The sequence below is a fragment of the Thermobia domestica genome, chromosome 5, assembly GCF_964235325.1.
Source record: "Thermobia domestica chromosome 5, izTheDome1.hap1.1, whole genome shotgun sequence".
NCBI lineage: Eukaryota > Metazoa > Arthropoda > Insecta > Zygentoma > Lepismatidae > Thermobia > Thermobia domestica.
In genome coordinates this window covers 42,262,550-42,281,331 of record NC_137458.1, presented here as the reverse complement: position 1 = coordinate 42,281,331, position 18,782 = coordinate 42,262,550, and the positions used below count along the sequence as shown (strand labels likewise).

General features: G+C 34.7%; 1 protein-coding gene across 1 annotated transcript in view; it reads right to left on the bottom strand.

Moving 5' to 3' along the window:
- Positions 1–7,349: 7,349 nt before the first annotated feature.
- The window catches only part of LOC145684639 (uncharacterized), a 74,326-nt gene continuing 62,893 nt past the window's right edge, over positions 7,350–18,782 (bottom strand). Inside the window, exon 6 of the mRNA XM_081757029.1 lies at positions 7,350–10,249. Coding sequence (XP_081613155.1) covers positions 10,161–10,249 — 89 coding nt within the window. The 3' untranslated portion in view covers positions 7,350–10,160. The remainder of the gene's footprint in view (positions 10,250–18,782) is intronic.

Below are 18,782 nucleotides of genomic sequence, written 5' to 3'. Positions count from 1 at the left end.
AAAAGAAATAGTTAATAATGTATAACTTACTTGCTTATACAGATAATTACAAAGGAAAGCTGAGATGGTGATGGAAAATAAACGTTTCCTGTCTACAAAACGAGGTTTGATTAATTTAGATAATACGAACCAGGTAAATAAAACGAACATTAGCAATTGTTTTCGTTTTATATGGTGCCTTATTACCGGGAAATGGATAATCTGAAGTTTAGTATAGATTACCAATATAACTTTGTGTGATTTCTTTAAATAAATTCCGTCAGCACGGATTATATATTATTAAGAAATAAAGAGAAAATATATGTTAAAGTGGATGGTAATCGTCAATCTGCGCCAACAGGTGCTGAATGTGTAGAAAGTGCTTTAATGTATGCTCTGTCCCAAGAAAAGAAGAAAAAAAAAAGAAATAGTTAATAATGTATAACTTACTTGTTTATACAGATAATTACGAAGGAAAGCTGAGATGGTGATGGAAAATAAACGTTTCCTGTTTACAAAATGAGGTTTGATTAATTTAGATAATACGAACCAGGTAAATAAAACGAACATTAGCAATTGTTTTCGTTTTATATGGGAACCATATACAACGATAACATCATGTATATTTGGGCAGAAAGTGCTTTAATGTATGCACTGTCCCAAGAAAAGAAGAAAAAGAAAAGAAATAGTTAATAATGTATGACTTACTTGTTTATACAGATAATTACAAAGGAAAGTTGAGATGGTGATGGAAAATAAACGTTTCCTGTTTACAAACTGAGGTTTGATTAATTTAGATAATACGAACCAGATAAATAAAACGAACATTAGCAATTGTTTTCGTTTTAAGCCGATAGTCTGACAGCCGTCATCTTTTGCATTTTCACCTTGCTGCCAGTTCCATTCACTGTGTTCTTTTTATAACGCTTTGGAAATGGACTGTACATCTTTCATATCAGATGACATGCGTATTACATAAAATGGATCCTGCACTCTGGCTTTTCCAACAAGATCACACCAGTGTTCAGGCATGTATATATTATGACTTGTTTTCCTAATTTTTCCCCATAACCCTAAAATCAGATCACACGGCATAAAGGTGTGGCTTGGAACCGGATAGTAGGAACATATTTTGGATATAGTATACGTAAGACCGTCTGAGTTCCAGAAGAAGCTGGACGCTCATACTTTTAGGGATTATTCATTGAGTATCTACGAACTTAGAAAGGGGGTAACAAACCCACTTTCATTTACTTATCCACTGATACGAAAATAAAAAAGAACGTACCTATTTGCCCTTGTACTTTATATGCTATAGCGCATTACATTATATGCAACAAGGATTTTGGTCTGCATCATGATATAAATTTAAAAATATTTAACATTTTTCGAATCGAAATCAACAAAATTTATTCTAGAAAGTAAAAATAAAATGTTAAGCACATATAATGAAGACAACGCAGTGATTTAATTTGGTAACGTATAAATATATAATATGAAGTATCCTCGCGCACGGAAGACAGGGGGTTCTCATGTATACTATTACCCATATTTTTTTCAAACTTGTGTGAATGAACCAGAATGTAATACAACAAGAAAATGGTAAAGTTCTTGTTTTGTACAAAACAGCAGTCTGAAAAGAAACATAGTTCTGTCTTGTGTAGAACATGTCCCAGATTCAGAAGAAATTCCAGCAAGCAGGATCCGATTTCAAGTGAACCAGGGGATGCTACTGTTTCTAGCCACATACACATGTATACATTTTTCATATTGCATTGCTATCCACTATTTCATTCCTTTTTAGCAACATTTCGTTTCCGCATTTAATACATGTTTACGAACTTTTGTTGCCGTTGTGTTTGGTAGCGTGCTACCAGGCTACGCCATCTTTGTTTATAAGCAGACTTGTCTTCTGATTGGCCGTTCTAGCTGGACTGTGGTTTGAACCCTTCTCCCAGGACACTAGTTGTTATGCCGCAAACCGTCACATATTTTCATTCCTATTTTTGAAGACACAGAGAACAAACCACATACACACTTAGTTCGGAATCTGATAGACAGATGACAAAGCAATGCATTTCGACCATAATTTCATTTTTCGTCGGCGTGTGGGTTGCCCCCGCCCCCTATCTCGGTCAGCCCTTCATATATACATCGAAATGCCTTCTTGATCTATGCTCATAGCTATTTGGACTTTCTGAAACGCACCCGTCGTAGGTTATTTTCCCGTATATAGAAATACGGTATATTAGCCGATTATTAGAAGTAGTGTTGCAGTGAGCTCTCTCTTCCTCGCAATTTCTAGCAGAGGGATGGCACTTTAGCCTGATGCCGATTTTTGTTTTCCCTTAATTCTTTGTGTTTTGTCTCTCAATGTGTTGGTGAACACATTGTAACACTCGGTTAGAAAATCACTCCAGGCGAATTTCTCTTTCTATGAAAGGAGTGTATTACGTCACGCTAGCATTGAGTTGAGAAAGGCTGCTTTATACAAGGCAAGGATAACAGAAGGAATTGAAAATCAGGCGCAATTAATCACTCTAGGACGAAAGTTGGGTTACCTAAGCACCTGCAAAACAACATGTTGCACCAGTTTAAATGGCAGTCTTCTATCATTTTCAGTGGAACTGTCTGTGTTCAAATTCCTAATCAAAAAAGTTTTGTTTTGTGAAATAGTTTAGGAACCTCCTTTTGTTTCAAGAGATCTTGGGTTTGATTCGTGGTATATGCAGTAAAGATCCACTTTAATAATGTTTCAAATAGTAAACATTAAACATTGGTAAAGCTTGCAACGTTGTTTAAAATTATGTAATAGCGCGAACTTGTAATTACAGCCACCGAAAGCTATAGCTGTAATATTATAAAAGCAAAGGAAAGCCACAATCGTGTTTTAACATTTTCCATAAATACGTCTTTTTATGTAGTGTTGGAAACTTCACCAATACCCATCATATATCCATAACGGATTGAGATTTCAAATTGTTGTAAACAGCAAAATTGTTTGTTCGTTCGTCTATTGAAAACCCTGCTTATTAAAATTTTTCGTTCGAAACCTTTCTGAAATGTTCTAGTCTTTAGCAATGTTTGGTAATACATTTCATTGTTTATGTCTTCCAGAAAATTAAATTCCAACACACTTGTGATTTTAAAATTTAAAAAAAGTTATCACGGTTTTGACAATTGATTTCAAAGTTACGAGAGCTTCTTTCAAAAAGGACGGTTTCTGTTTACCACTTAATTGGCAATTTTTTAAAATAAAAAAACACAAAGAAGAAATATTTCATGATTTGGAATTATATAGGAAAAAAGAAAGGTAACCACATCATGGTCTTCACTATTACTTAAGAGGAACTTGAAACGATATTCTGCACCAAAAATATTTTTTGACTAAAGGAATATATAGCTCAAATCTTGAGCTCCTTTGTGGCTAAACAGTTAGTCTACGCGCCTTTGGCGTGGGAGACCCGGTTCCGATTCCCTGCTCGAGCTCATGTGGCTCGGATTCCACGTTAATCAGTAGGTCTCATCTGATATAGCTTCTCTGCTGAAAGGGACTTTAAACTCAAAATCAACTCCTCTTGTACACAAATAGCAATCACGTGATTTATATATATAAAATGGATTACGGAAGCACCGATCCTTTCATTTGATTCAAAGAATCAAATAAAATATACAACTTCATTATTTCATATTATTATTTTTCAGTTTCTTCTCAAAATAAGACTTTGCTTTCGCTGTTTCAATAAACTTATCATTTAAACATAATTTACAGTTCAATTGATTAATTAAGTAAATAAATATTCTTACAAAAATTCAAGTCTTCTTTATTTTCCTTGAAAACCAATTCATTTTCTTACATTTCGAACAAAAAGTTTCAGTCCTTTGTTCTTTAAAAAATATGACAAACACGAGAACAAATAAACACAAATACTTACACGATAAATATGTTAAAAATTAGCAAGTTTTGTTAATTTATTCAAGTTCTTGTTGTCTCACAACTTGTGACATTTTGTCACTTGAAATTTTAATGATGGACTACATCAAAATATAATAAAATTAATGCTTTTAACAGAAAATACATTTAAAAGTCTATTTCCACTTAAAACACTTACTTTTTCTGAATTTCGTGTTAAATTATAATGTTTCCAAGGTACTGCTTTTATTTCATTTTCTAACATATTCATTTTATTACCATTTGCAGTTAATCCAAATTTCCCAACTTAAATTGTATTAACTCTATCTTTTAGTTTTAACTATATTGTTTCAACGTTAATCTTTATGGTCTTTATAATTCCAATCTGATTTTCTTAATTATAAATTTCATAACATATTTGATTTTTCTCATTTTCTTGTCTATCGACACAATGAATATTTTTTTTCCTATTACAACAACAAATTCTTCAATTATTTATCCGTCACATTTATTTTCCATTTAAAAAAAAAACTTTATTGCTTATTGGTGTTACACAATAATTAGTATCTTCAGAATCATTTGTATGAAATGTACGTGTAATAAGTTTTTCATATCTACATCAAAATATCCAGTCTTCATATAATGAATTATTGTTTCGTTATCTATTTAGGAACTTCAAGTTTGTAATTATTGTATATCTTGGTTTCAGAATATTGCAGTGAAAACGTATATTATATAGTACTTTTCGATGTGTATATATATTATATTGATATTCCAATGTGAATGAGTTCAGTAGAGAGAACTTTAGTTTCATTCGTACAAGTAGCAATCAAGTTTGCATTAAATTTTATTCTGGTGGCTCAGTGCTAGAGCGTTCGTCTCTGGTGCATCGGGTCTCGGGTTCAAACCCTGCTCCTGCCAAGTGAACTTTGAGGTGGACAAACACCGTGTGCGTAGGTTCCCTGGTGGTTCTTCCGTCTCCTCCCACTTTCTTCATTCCATCATTTCATTCATTGCTCATCATCATCGTCTGCTTTAGCCTAGCCGGCATAATCGAGGGACGTAAAACTCAACAATTTCATTTCATTTTGATTTTTAAATACCTAGGTATTATTCTGGTTTTATAATTCCAATTTACCACACTTTTTTCTCACAAGAAATTAACTCTATATCACCTATTGTTAGTGTAAATAAAGTTGTTTATTAATTTGTTAAAAAAGTCTCTTACGAAATAATTCTTTACTATACAGTAGTAACGGTACCTGCTGTCGTCACTAAACTGTAATCAATCAATTAATCTTTTACTTTCATACTCATTTTATTATTCAACTTATGTTCCTTTGTAGCCAGTGAGAAGCTTTAAATTTTAAATTTGTGATCTGTAGTAAATTTAAAATCTAAGGATTAATACAGGTTGCACGTAAACTCTCTCCCTGATAACAAACATTAGTAACAAGAAAAAAAAAAGAATGATAGAAGCATGCGGTCTGAAAAAGTCGCTTGTTTGATAGTTTAAGATTTTGCCACAGCCTCTGCTGCCATCTACTGCAGCCGACCGCAGCGCGACAGTTATTTGTTTAAAAATGGCGTCAGCATAGCTGAAATCGAAGTGTATGTTGTGGTATCATTAAAAAATCTACGTCACAGTGCAACGAACATTCAGGAGGGAGTATGGGCAGCAGTCGCCAGATGTTAAGTGCATAAAGGAATGTTATAGAGAGCTTATTGCAACAGGTAGTGTCTTAGATCATGATAGAAGCGGTAGACCGAGTGTTAGTGAGGAATATGTGGAAGCTGTTTGTGTTGCTTCAACTTCACGATCCCCAGGCATAATTCCCCTTGACTTCTTCCTGTGGGATTTTGTTAAAGACAGAGTTTACGCAACACCTGCCCATGATAATCCAACTCTCAAAAACATAATAAGGGTCGCAATAGATACAGTGACTCCTGAAATGTTGAGTAACACATGAATGGAAATTGAATATTGCTTGGATGTCTTGAGGGCAACTAATGGGGCACATGTGGAAATTCTCTAAATCAGGTGTAAAACGTTATGAGTTTTCCTATTATTTACTGCAAACAGTATGCTTCTATCATTCTTAGTTTTTTTTTTTTTTTGTTATTAATGTTTGTTATCAGAGAGATACTTTATGTCCATCCTATATTGATTTCAATTATGTAATGCAATACTGATGCATCTTTATGGTAGAAAGTTTGTAATAATTTTGACACATTTATTGCATGAGTTAACTTAGTGTGTGGTGTTAGTAACATTTTTAAGTAAGTTATGAAATTGTATTTTTTTTAGATACTATAAATTACCTTTTAATACAAATCCTATTTGAGAATGTAGTTAGCATATACTTCTGTCGACGTAATATCATCCAAATTATTCAATAAAAGTTCATTTATTTTTCTTCATGTATCAATTCAAACTCCCTTTATGCTAATTATTGCTAAAATATGTGCATCTAAATGCATTAAGTAATTTTATTCTTAACTTTTATAAAATTATTCTAAGCATTATTTATTTTTGCATACTTTTAAAATGCTGAAAATTTTACTCATTCATATTTCAATAAATAAAACCATACCATAATCACATAATTAATCTAATTTTACTTACATTATTTTTCACATTAATTTCCAACTTAAGCTTGAAAGTATCAGATTAAATTTCATGTTTCATAATTACCATTAAAGTTTCCTTTATAGGTACGAAAACTGTAAAATTTCACTTTGGATGATGGCTTACATTCTTAAAATTTGTTCAGTTATTTACGAAATTTACAAGAGTAAACATTACTATTATAATAAAATTAGCCTTGCTTTGTAGAAAGATTTTTTGAAAAATGGCTTTCCTTTGGTATTTCTTTAAATTTTATAAATAACACCCAAACTACTAGCTCATAAATTTAAGAGCATCTATAAATTGCACTTTCAAATAATTAATTGATTTTAACTAATATATTTCTCTTCATTATTTGGAACTAATTTCATATTCTTAACATATCGTAGTTCTTATAGAAATAAATGTAAAACATAACCAAGTGTGTAAATGAATTCTGACAAAATATCGAGTTCTAATTTTTACGTTACTCTAATTGTCAAAGCACAATACATAATCCATAAATGTATATTATAACATTCAACTTTTTTCCTATGCTTTTAGGTTTTCTTATTTTTCAGTAGGTCTAATATCTAAATTCCTAAATTCTTAAAATAATACCTTTTAGAAAGGTTTTTGTTTTTTTTAAGATTTTGAGTCTCCTTTCATTTGTAACATTTCTGAATAAATACTTCTAAATCTAAAACTCCAGAAAATTCTTCATAATTTTGTTTACAAATATTCAATTTCAAAATAAATTCAAATTCTGCATAAATTTGAATTTTAATTGAAAATTGGTAATTTTTGCTAAATTTACATGTAATAGATGTAATAGATTTGAATTTTGTATCATTTGTGCTGTAAGGTATTACCAAAGAAAAAAATCAAAAGAGCGTGACAGCTAACTGATCGGTTATTAAAATGATAACCAACCGTCTCAGGGTTATTAAAAGTGAAGCACTACACGAAAAAAGAACGTGTCTTCATTGCTCATTAATATTTTTAAAATAATGAAGGTTTAGCAGCTACGGTTTGCAATTATCGTATAAAATTTAGTCAAAACACTGATTTACCTTAATCAACTCTGAAGATATTAATTTTAAAATTTAGGGAGACTGGATCAATTTGTGATCTTAAACGTTCTGACCGTCTTTCAACAAGTCATTCAACACAAAACAGCGAAGCAGTTTGTGAGGGTGTTGTTGCTGGGAGTCCAGGGATATCAATTCGGCACCGTGTTCAGGAAATGGACATTTCAAGAAACTCTCTACAGCGTATTCTCACGAAAAATTTGCTTTCTTGATGCTTACAAAGTTCAATTTACTCAAGAACTGAAGCCTATTGGCCACGTACAGGGAATGGACTCTGGTGCAACAAGTGGATGCTGATGGTATATACCATACAACCCGAGAAATAATTCAGTTACTGCGTGAGTCAAGTAATTTCCCGTTATGGTAATCAGATTGGGCCGAGCAGATTATATGATTTAGCTGTTTTTTTTTTTAAGTCTAAGGTTTATGCCTACAAGCCCACGACCACCTACATTTTGAAGAAGATATTGAGTGATGTATCAACGAAATTCAGCCATATTTATGCAAAACAGCCACCGAAAATTTCAACCAAAGATTGCGTATGTGCCAGCAAATCCGTGGAGGCCATTTACCCGATATCCTGTATACTGTATAATTTATTAATCAATAAAAAGAAATTACAATTTTTAATTATAAACCTGTGTTTTCTATCAAAATTACTTCTTGCAAGAATTTTGGAACATCCTTTTAATATGTACGTAACCGTTAGGAGTATCGACTATAAACAGAAATGAAAATTTAAGAACTAATGATAGTTTTGGGCTCATTCTTATTAACCATACTGTATACTGTCCTGTTACATAAAGAACAGTATGATAAGGATCAAGGGCGCCGATCCTGGCGGGCCGAGGGGGCCTGGGCCTCCCCAAAGCTGATGTGCGTCCCCCTTTTGTATTTAAGAATATACAATATTTGGCTTAATTTGAATGCAATTTGTCTTAAAATACTCATATATGCCTTCTGCGTCTGAATGGGCCCCTCCAAATTTACAGAGAAATCGGCGCCTTTGATGAGGGTAGACTTCAGTGTTCGTACCGTTTAATAAATTGAGTATTTTCTTCCGTTTTCTCGGAAACCACACATGTGCTTTTATACTCACCAATGACATTTTGTTGTGTTTAATAGGATCTACCACATTGGTATATATTACATCTTTGGACAGGTTTTTATTTTTTTGTTAAATGCTAATAATATTCTGGAATTTTTTCTTTACCTTTGGTAAAACAATTTTTAATATATATATAGTTATAGAAGAATCCTCTAGTTGTTTGAACCTATGAGCCATTGAAGTGCAATACATAAAGCTCACAGATCACGAGAAGAACCCTGAAACATGGGAAGAAGGGAAAGGTCAACGACACGGTCAAGTCCATTTTCGATTTTTGAGGTGTGGTCTATACTTAGATGTCGTCTGCTACTCCGGGTAGTTATGTATGTGTTATTCTGTGGTGTCATTTAAAACCCCTATGCGAAAAGTGGGCGAGCCCACACTACTTATGCTAGGGCTGTTCTCGTCATGTGTGAGCTGTACTCGTATATACAAATTTTCAAAGTTATTAGTACAGGTGAAATGGGTCCCTTTCTTTTTATATTAAAAGCAAATGTCCGTTTTTGTTCAGAACATGATACGGTGTCGCAGTGAGTCACATAACATTATTAATTCTCCAATGCAGTGTTCATAGGTTTCCTTAAGAAAATTTCCGTTTTCTTATCAAATCTTCCCGATTGTTGAGTGGAATTCATTTTAATTTATCTTTCAGCAGCAAGGCTATATGAGACGAGACCTACTGATTAATGTGGAATCCGAATCACATGAGCTCCCGCCGGGAATAGAACCTGAGTCTCCCACACCAAAGGCCCTAGATTCTTGAGTATCCAAGTCCTATGGCAGAAGTTATGTGATAAGATCAATTAAGATGTATTAAAGGAAGTGCTAAGCTCATTTGTTTTATTCATTTGCCTTCCAATTCCATTTTTTTAAAAAAAATTTCCTTCACTTTTTTCACTTAAAAAATAATACAAATTCATCCAACCACCAATGGGTGATAATTATGCTACTTTCAACAGATACACACGAATTATCTCTCAAAACGAATGAGAAATTTAAGCATTTATATTGGTCAATCAGTCAGCAGAAAAATTTCCTTCAATTTTCACGTTTTATAAAAAAAAATCACTTTTTCCCTTTTGGGGGAAATTTCCCTAGATTAGCGAAATTTCCCCCAAACTACGAACACAGCTCCAATGTCTATATTCTATGATGAAAACCCTTTCAACATCATTTGTAATCATTTTACATGTTTAATGTTTTGCATAATTAAAAAATGTAGTCATGCTTTATCTATTAGTGCCTTTAGAGACAACAATTACCCCATCTTTGTCTGTCTGCTGTATTATTTGATCGTGATCAATGTTAATCCGTGAATAACAAGGAAAACAGCACAATATTTCAAAATTACTTAAATGTAAAATATCAACACTTAAAATACAGTCTTCTTTCTCTGTGAGTCGTTGAAAATCTTGAGGCTTCAATTCGTGTAAGGTAGATTCTGAAGTGAAATAAAAGCTGCTATTCATCGAGAGGCGCTGTTCTCACTAGAGGCCCTTTTAATTCCCTGTAATGACTGTAGACTACTAATATACAGTAGGTACTGAAAACTGTAAAAATAATTTAGTAAAAAAATATATTAAATATTTAAACTTTTTATATACGGATATAAAACATATGAATCATAAAACAATATACGTAATAGTTATGTGGAGTGCTGTAACTTGTTGAGGCAAGGGGAAATTACTTCCTCAATTGAGTCCACGCCTCTCGAATGGGACCACTTCAACATTTTATTCTATACGATAAGATACGAAGTTAATGTGTAAATGAAGGATGGAAAATATATACCCTTCCCCTAAAGAAACTTATTAACCCTTTAATTGCCAAGCATTGATATACCATTACCATTAAAACATTTAGTTGGCTTTTATGGTTGAACCATGTCTTTCTGATCATAATTTCGTAATGTTTAAAGTGTTTTTGTACTTTGGTTACAAAATAAAGGATGTTTATTTCAAAGCAACATTGCCATAAAATAGGTCTTATGTGTTGCTACTGAGCAGCATTGCCCTAGTATGGTCAAATACCATAAGAATACTTTCAATAATTAGCAGCAGTTTCGTTGAAATATCTTCCTACAGAGCAAGAAACTACAAATTAAAAAAAATAAATTTCGCGGAATGTAGGAGATAAAGCTTCTACAATATTAAGTTTGTCTGTCCCCTGTTGACGAAGATTAGAAGTATCTAAACAAGCAACCCGTAAATCATGTATATGAATATTGTATGAAAGCAATAATGCCAATTAAATGATCAGTAAAGTTATAATTCGTGCGGATAACGCAATAGAATGTGATGTTGCTTGAGAGCAAACGTGTCAAATAAAGGGTTAAGTGAAATAAAAATGTAACCTGAGGCCCTTTCAACAAAATGTCAAGTATTAGGAATCCCAGAAATAAGATATATATTTCTTAACACTTTCAGTTGTATCAAATATTGACTCCTAAATTTAACTTGTGAAGCATGGAATTGGCCCACTATAGCAATTCATAAAAAAACTTAAAATAATTTAATGTAATATTGCTCAGAAGCGGATCCAGAAGCTAAGAACTGGGTGGACCAGCCAGATCTCAAACTATGATAGGTATATCATGAATTTATTATAAATTTCCAAAAATACATAAATATTAGCTTAAATTATTTTTGTTACTGTAAAAACTGGGGAAAACAAGGCCCCCCAGGCCCCGGGCTAGATCCGGCTCTGCTACTGCTGCCCACTATCTGAACAAAATCTATTTTCCTATGTTGTAGCATAAATGTAATTTGCACACTAAATTAGTAAAATTCTAACAGGCCTCTAGAAGTAATAAAATATTTATTTAGGATTTTAAATTCTAGGGGTTCCGAATTTCATAGTTTTCTAGTAGGGGCAACTTCATATTTTTCTAGGATGGTACAAATATAAAATGCTTGTCCTTACAGGCAAAGTTCCAAGTTGTGGCACTGGTTTTGGGAGACACTTTAACCAATATGGTAGCCAAAAAGGAATGATAGAATGGTCTATAGTAATTGAACTAATTAAACAAGGCTTTTTAAGTTTCACTTGCGTCTTTCTTGGGACAAGGCTCCTTCTAGGCCTTTTTAAAGGTGGACAAAAAACTCCTTCGTATACTTATAAGGTAACATTTGAATGTATTGAGAAAAGTGGAGGAAAAACTCTCTCGTACATTTATAAGGTAATATTTGAATGCATTGAGAAAGTGGACGAAAAACTCTCTTGTACACTTATAAGGTAACATTTGAATGTATTGAGAAAAGTGGAGGAAAAACTCTCTCGTACACTTATAAGGTAACATTTGAATGCATTCAATCTGGGTATCATTAGTTAACCAAAATCTTAGCTTGTCAGGTCATATAAGAGAAATATCCAGAAAAGTTTATTCAGCCTAACATTCACTACAGTAATTCAAAACAATGCTATTTAGACACATATACATTACACTAGTCCACACGTTACTTCCGTAGTCTTATCTCATGTTAACTATTACGGTACTGTCTATCAAGACTTCACGGAAGTACTTGGGATTCGAATACAGAGAACTTAAAACCACTGGTTACAATTTATATTATTTAACACTAGATCCAATACCCGTTCGTCGTATGGGAAGGACAAGATTTACAAAAAATATTTTATTGTAGAGTATAAATAGCGAAGAGCAACACTTTCGGTGTTGTTCCTATAAATATAAGTTAAATAAACAAATAACGAAGTGCAATGACAACAGAATAAATAATTCTCAGGCCAGCTTACGTGTCCCTTCTTGCAACGGGACTATTACCAATCTGCTTAACGACCAAAAACGTATAAATTTGACACTAATGCCGTCATTTTGGACATTACTTTTTACCTGGCCCTCGTGACCATGAGGGCTAAATTTGGACTTGAACGATGTCGAGAATGTCACTATTCATCTCTGCGTCACCAAAAACTATGGGACTTGACACTAATACCAGTCAAATTGCTAACGCTCTTGTCTTTGGTGTGAATGGTCCTGGGTTCGATTCCCGGTGGGGACACTCGGTCGAAAAATATAGGAAGCCTTTTCAGGCTTGTCATTCTGAGAGAGGTTTCTGGTTTTCGTCATTCATATCAGGAAAATGCCGGAATGGTACGTACCAGAATGGTCCCTTAGGTCACTTTCTCCTTATCTATTTCTTCCTTCTTTTCCAGTTCCCCGGGTAGTGTGATCACCGAGGGATGTTACCCGACAGATATGACACGCCGAAGGTCCAGAAATTTATTTCCTAATTCTAATCCAAATATCCGTCGTTCTATGTATTTGAATCATTTTTTGTAAAACGACACATGTCAGAAAAACCAAAATTTGAGAAAAATTAGGAAAACTATACTTCATAGTATAGTTTCTCCAAAAGCGTCTATTTATTTATACTATACCAAGTGTGCAGCTTGACCTAAGACAACAGTTTGACAGGTGCAGATATCTCAAAAAATGTGTATCTACGCGTAAGAAACACAATATTGTTAATTTCGTGTCTGACAAAACCTGACATATGTTTTGAAAAAAAAAAGAAAGAAAGTAGTATAGCATTCACATCTGGTGCATCCTACGTTCAATTCCAGCTCGCGCCAAGTGAGCTTTGTGGTGGGCAAACACCGGGGCATGGATTTTCTTGAAGTTCCCTCGTTTTCGATTTCCTCGATTTTCTTTAGCCTAGCCGGCATAAGCGTGTGACGTAAAAGTTAAAGATCTCTCTCTCTCTTCTGTTATTTAAGCCCGCATGTCCAGTATATTATGTTGATTGCATACCGTACTTTCTATTGTTCTTAGAAACTATGAGAAACGCGCTTACGTTTCGATATGCTGCAAACCCCCAGAACGGAATATAAAAAGGTTTTGTACGCAATTATATATATGAAAATGAAATGAAATTTTTGAGTGTTAGCATACCATACCCGTTGATACAAGGGAAGTGCGCGTGGTTTATCTGCTTGACTTTGTATACGCATTTGGGTTATGATCGGGTTCCATATATGCTGCTGTTGATTTTTGGCATCATTAGTGAAAGTAATACCAAGAATTTTAAGAAAGGAGACCGACTGCACGTTCCAAGGGTTCGGCGGGGAATCCGGACATTGCCAATTATGAAACAATAATTGCTTAGATCTATGTGTATTGAGCATTTGTCCACTGAGCAAGGAATACCGCTCAATATGTTGCATTGCTTTCTGAAGATGAGAAAATTCAGTACAGAGTAGTGTAACATCATCTGCGTATGCTTGGATATTAAGCTTGTGAAAAGCATGTAATAGTGGATCTTGATCCCTCGCAATTTTTTGTAGTAGAGGGTCAAGTCCGAGACTGAATAAATACACCGAAAGTGCGCAGCCTTATCTGATACCACGTTTAAGGTCTATAGCAGGTGACAAATGACCATTTAAATGAATTTTGGAGAATGCATTGTTGTATAACGTAGTAACAAGGCTGATGAAGAATGGAGGAAATGCATATGCCTTAAGTACCGCGTAGATATATTGATGGGTCATACTGTCAAAAGCTTTCCGAAAGTCAAGTGAGACTACACAGGCTGGGAGACGTTTAAACGGTAATATGAAATAATATCTCGCAGTTTGGATAGTGCTGCTTGCATATTATACGTAGGATTGAGTGCAGCTTGATAGGGGCTGATGAGCTGACTACAGATGGCTTTTAAGCGGCTAGCAATCATTTTGGTCAATATTTTAAGATCGGTATTCAGAAGCGTAATGGGACGAAAGTTCTCAAGAGAAAATCGTCCGGATTTTTTAGGAAGGAGTATTAAGATACCATCATTTTGTGGAATATTAGAGGCGTGCAATAATTCATTCATTATTTCAAGTACTGTCTGACCCACAATATCCCAATATTGCTTATAGAATAGGTACGGGAGTCCATCAGGCCCAGGGCTGGAGATATTATGAGATTTCTTCAAAACACTCATCAATTCCTCGATCGAAAAGGGGTGTATGAGGGAATCCAAGGCGTCGGGAGGGGCATGCGGTAAAGGAAAATCTATAAAGTCTTGTATGTCCATCAACGTATCCTGAGGTGTGTCATACATTTGCTGATAATAACGAACAAACCCATTTTGAATATCATCAAAATTGTAGAGGGTTTGTTCCCCACCTACATTAAGACAATCTATATATTTGGAGGTATTACGGTACACATTACGCATATAATGATAAAAGGTGGTCTTTTCATTTTCCAGTTGTTCACCAAGATGTGTGTGGCTGTACAACTTAGAAAAAAGTTGATGTTCCACTTGACGTAATTTTGCTTTAATGTGATTCATGAGAGTAAAATTTTCCGGTGTGCTCGGTTGTGACCATATGTCATGCAGAATTTTGTAATAATATTCCTGGGTATGGAGAAGATCGGTCTTTGTTTCGCGAGCTTGCCATTGAAAGAATGAACGAATTTTATGTTTTGCGTAAGCTACCTACCACTGATTAAGGCTGTGATAATAGCGCTGTTGTTTACACCAATACTGCCACTTACGAAGGAACAAGTTTTTAATATCAGCGCGGTTTAAAAGTCGAGATGGCAATTTCCAATATGAGCGACCAACAGATCGACTCACAGCTTGTGGGAACTTGCAGGTAATGTAGACGGCTACATGATCAGAAAAAGAGGGGATGCGCAAGGCCGCTTCTGTAATATGTTGCCGGCTTTCTTCTGATATATAGATCCTATCTAAACGTGATTGTACTCGGGCGGAGCGGTACGTCATTTGTCGTTCTGCATGACATAATAACCAAACGTCTCGTAGGTGAAGCTGTGAGATAAGAGTTTGCATAGCCTTACATGGTATATATTGTCCTGACGTGTCTAATGGTGATTCCACCGCATTCCAGTCTCCTGCCATGATAAGTTTGTCTGGTACTACTGGTAAAAACGGCACTATGTCTTCATTATAAAACTGTTCCCTGCGTAAGCGGTTTTGCGTCCCAGATGTTGAATAAATGTTAATAATTGTGAACCCCTTTGAGCGGCAACGAATTGCCCGCCCGGAAGGTAAACATCTTACGTCGTCCACTTGTATACCTTTCTTGTACAAAATAGCAGTTCCCGTTGATGTTCACCTTGATTAATAATAGCAGTATATGCCGGTAAAAAGGAAAATGAGGAGAATGCCACTTCTTGAAACAGAAGAAAATCGGCATCAATTTGTGTTACAAATTGTTGCAGTAAGCACTGATTCGAGAAGAAGCATATAGCATTTAAATTGAGTGTACAAAATGACCGCGCATTAGGCAGAGGCATATTACTGTTGGAAAGAATAATACTACAACTGCAGAAAAAACGATAAAGGCAGACAAATGTCTGAGGGAAAGAAAGTACAAGGCCAATCAACATATCGATGCACAATACTTAGAAATATGCTATGGAACTGACTCTGGACCCAGACTATTTTGTCGAGTAGGTAAATTCAACAGGCAACTGATTGGCATGTTTTTCTATTGTTTCCACTGATGATACTGTTTCTACTTGGTCATTAGATGTTATGGAGGAAGTATCTAAATCATAACAAAAAGTTCGGTTACAGTTTCACACACACATCACTCGAATGGGGGAATCAGCAAGATTTGGCTTTCGTTTCTTACCTAAAGGCAGCGAATCAGCTTTCTCGTCTAATACATGCGTGGCACTTAATTGCTGTTCGTGAGTTTTACTATTTACTTTGTTTACTCGCTGGGAAGACGACTCACACATTTCACTTGTTTCAGAAGCGCGCACTGGCGAAGGTAGTTCTTGAGTAGGACTAGAGATAGCAGAAGGCGTCACTTCACTCGCTATCGCTGGAGATGCTAGGGACGAATGAGATGCATCAACGGGTTTGAATAAAGCCGGAAATGCAACTTCATCATTAAGAGGAGGCACACTATTATCACTTCTCGGCAGTTCATTTGGCGGGGTTCTCATTGGCGGTAGAGTCTCAGCAACTTGCACATTCGCATATCGCCTAGTAGATGGAAGTGTTCCTTTAAATATTTCCGTCATCCGGAGTTCCTCAGCATATTGCGATGCGGGTGGTTTTACATTTCTCTTCTTTGGGCAAAAGGACTGCCGGGGGAGGCACATATCCAACACGTTGTTTGTTGCCCCTGGTACATCACCGTGGCTTTCTGGTTGTCAAAAAACACTTTGCAGGGAACGGGTTTTTTCAGTTCCATGGAAATAATACGCACTCCATTATAAATAGAGTATGGGAGATATGCAGGCCATTTTTCATGAGTAACGTTATGTACAGTTTCATATTCATTTAATACATTCACTACCATCTCATCCGGCAATTCCATAGGCAAATCCAAAACGCGTACACGAGTCAAAGCAGAGGCGGCGTCTGTAATTCGTACTTCACTTATCATTCCATCACTGTGGCGGAAATTCACTGTTCCTGGATTATTCGACATAAATACGTTAAACTTATGCACATCATCTATTTTCATATATATACAATATTCCTCATTATGCAGTTGTATGGCCGTTGCCTCAGTTAATAAGGGTGCGAAGTTCTCACTTAGCCATTTATGTATCTCAAGTACTAATGGCCGCCTGGATCTTGTACTCTTATCGAATTCGAATTTCACAGTATTCGTACGAATATTCTGGGCCATATTGATATCAATGCAAAAAATGAAATCTTTGAGTTTTACGTCCCACGATTATGCCGGTTAGGCTAAAGGAGACGGTGATGATGAGTAATGAATGAAATGGTGGAATGAAGAAAGTGGGAGGAAACGGGAGAACCCCGAGAAAACCCACGCACACGGTGTTTGTCCACCACAAAGTTCACTTGGCGGGGGCTGGATATCAATGCAGTATATGCAGTATCAACACAGAAACAAATCTATATATCACTTCTATTTATCTATCTATCTATCTATCTATCTATCTATCTATCTATCTATCTATCTATCTATATATATATATATATATATATATATATATATATATATATATATATATATATATATATATATATATATATACAGATAGTGAAAGGCACTAATAGTATATCAATAACCAGTACTACGTAGTTCAAACACTCACACCACAAAAACCGCACCAGCGACAAAGCACGTTCTCGCGGTATGAAGGCTCGTAGCGAACTCCCCACTGAGCCACCGCTAATATATATTAGTAGGGCTATTATTAATAATAATAAAGCCATATGATCATTTGCTTTTTTAGAGGAATTAATTAAGTTAACTTGGCAACAATTTAGTCTTACCAGAGTTGAACTACGTTATACAAAGGACTGAAAGTGAACAAACCTTAGTATTTTTGTAATTGATTGCAATTCTTAGGGACCTCTCACTTAAAAATAGACACTTTTTTTATGAGTCTTTAAATTTACATTATATAAAACATTTTTCTAGGCAAATACTTTCATACGAATACAGGTAGACAACTTAGTCCTTGATACTATCAAAAATAAGCCAGTTATTTTCTATTTGAAAGAAAAATGAAAACTTTTTAATAATGAAACAAATTACCAGTTATCAGCACTACGTAACTTATTCCTTTGTGCATTTTCTTCTTTATTTTTTTTGTCTTTCCCTTTCATCTTAGTTATAATCTTTTTCTTCTGTGTATTTTATATACTATTTTTCTTGAATTTGCTGCCAGTTAGTTCAGAATGTAATCACAAGAGGTCACTAATAGTCTCAATGTATTTTCTCCACTCAAACTCTTGTCAAATACCTTTGTATCTTTACCACTAGATGGCAGCATGTTTCCCACTATTTTTCCAATATATTTTGTAAGGAATAAAAATATTCACAATAATTCATTCAAATTCAAGAGATAAATATTCAAACTGTTTGCAAAGATAACTTGAATATACAGTATATTCAGAGTTTATTTCGTGCAATTTTTATTATTTTTATTTTATTAATAGTTGAGAGAGTTATTACTGGGAGCATGTTTCTCAATGCTCTAAACCAGTGGTTCTCAAAGTGGGGTCCGTGGGACGTAGCCAGGGGGTCCGCGACGCATAAAAATTGAAATATGGTATAATAAAATGGAACTCACAGCTGTTTTGCAAGAAGTTTTTTTTTTTTCCAGTTACTAAA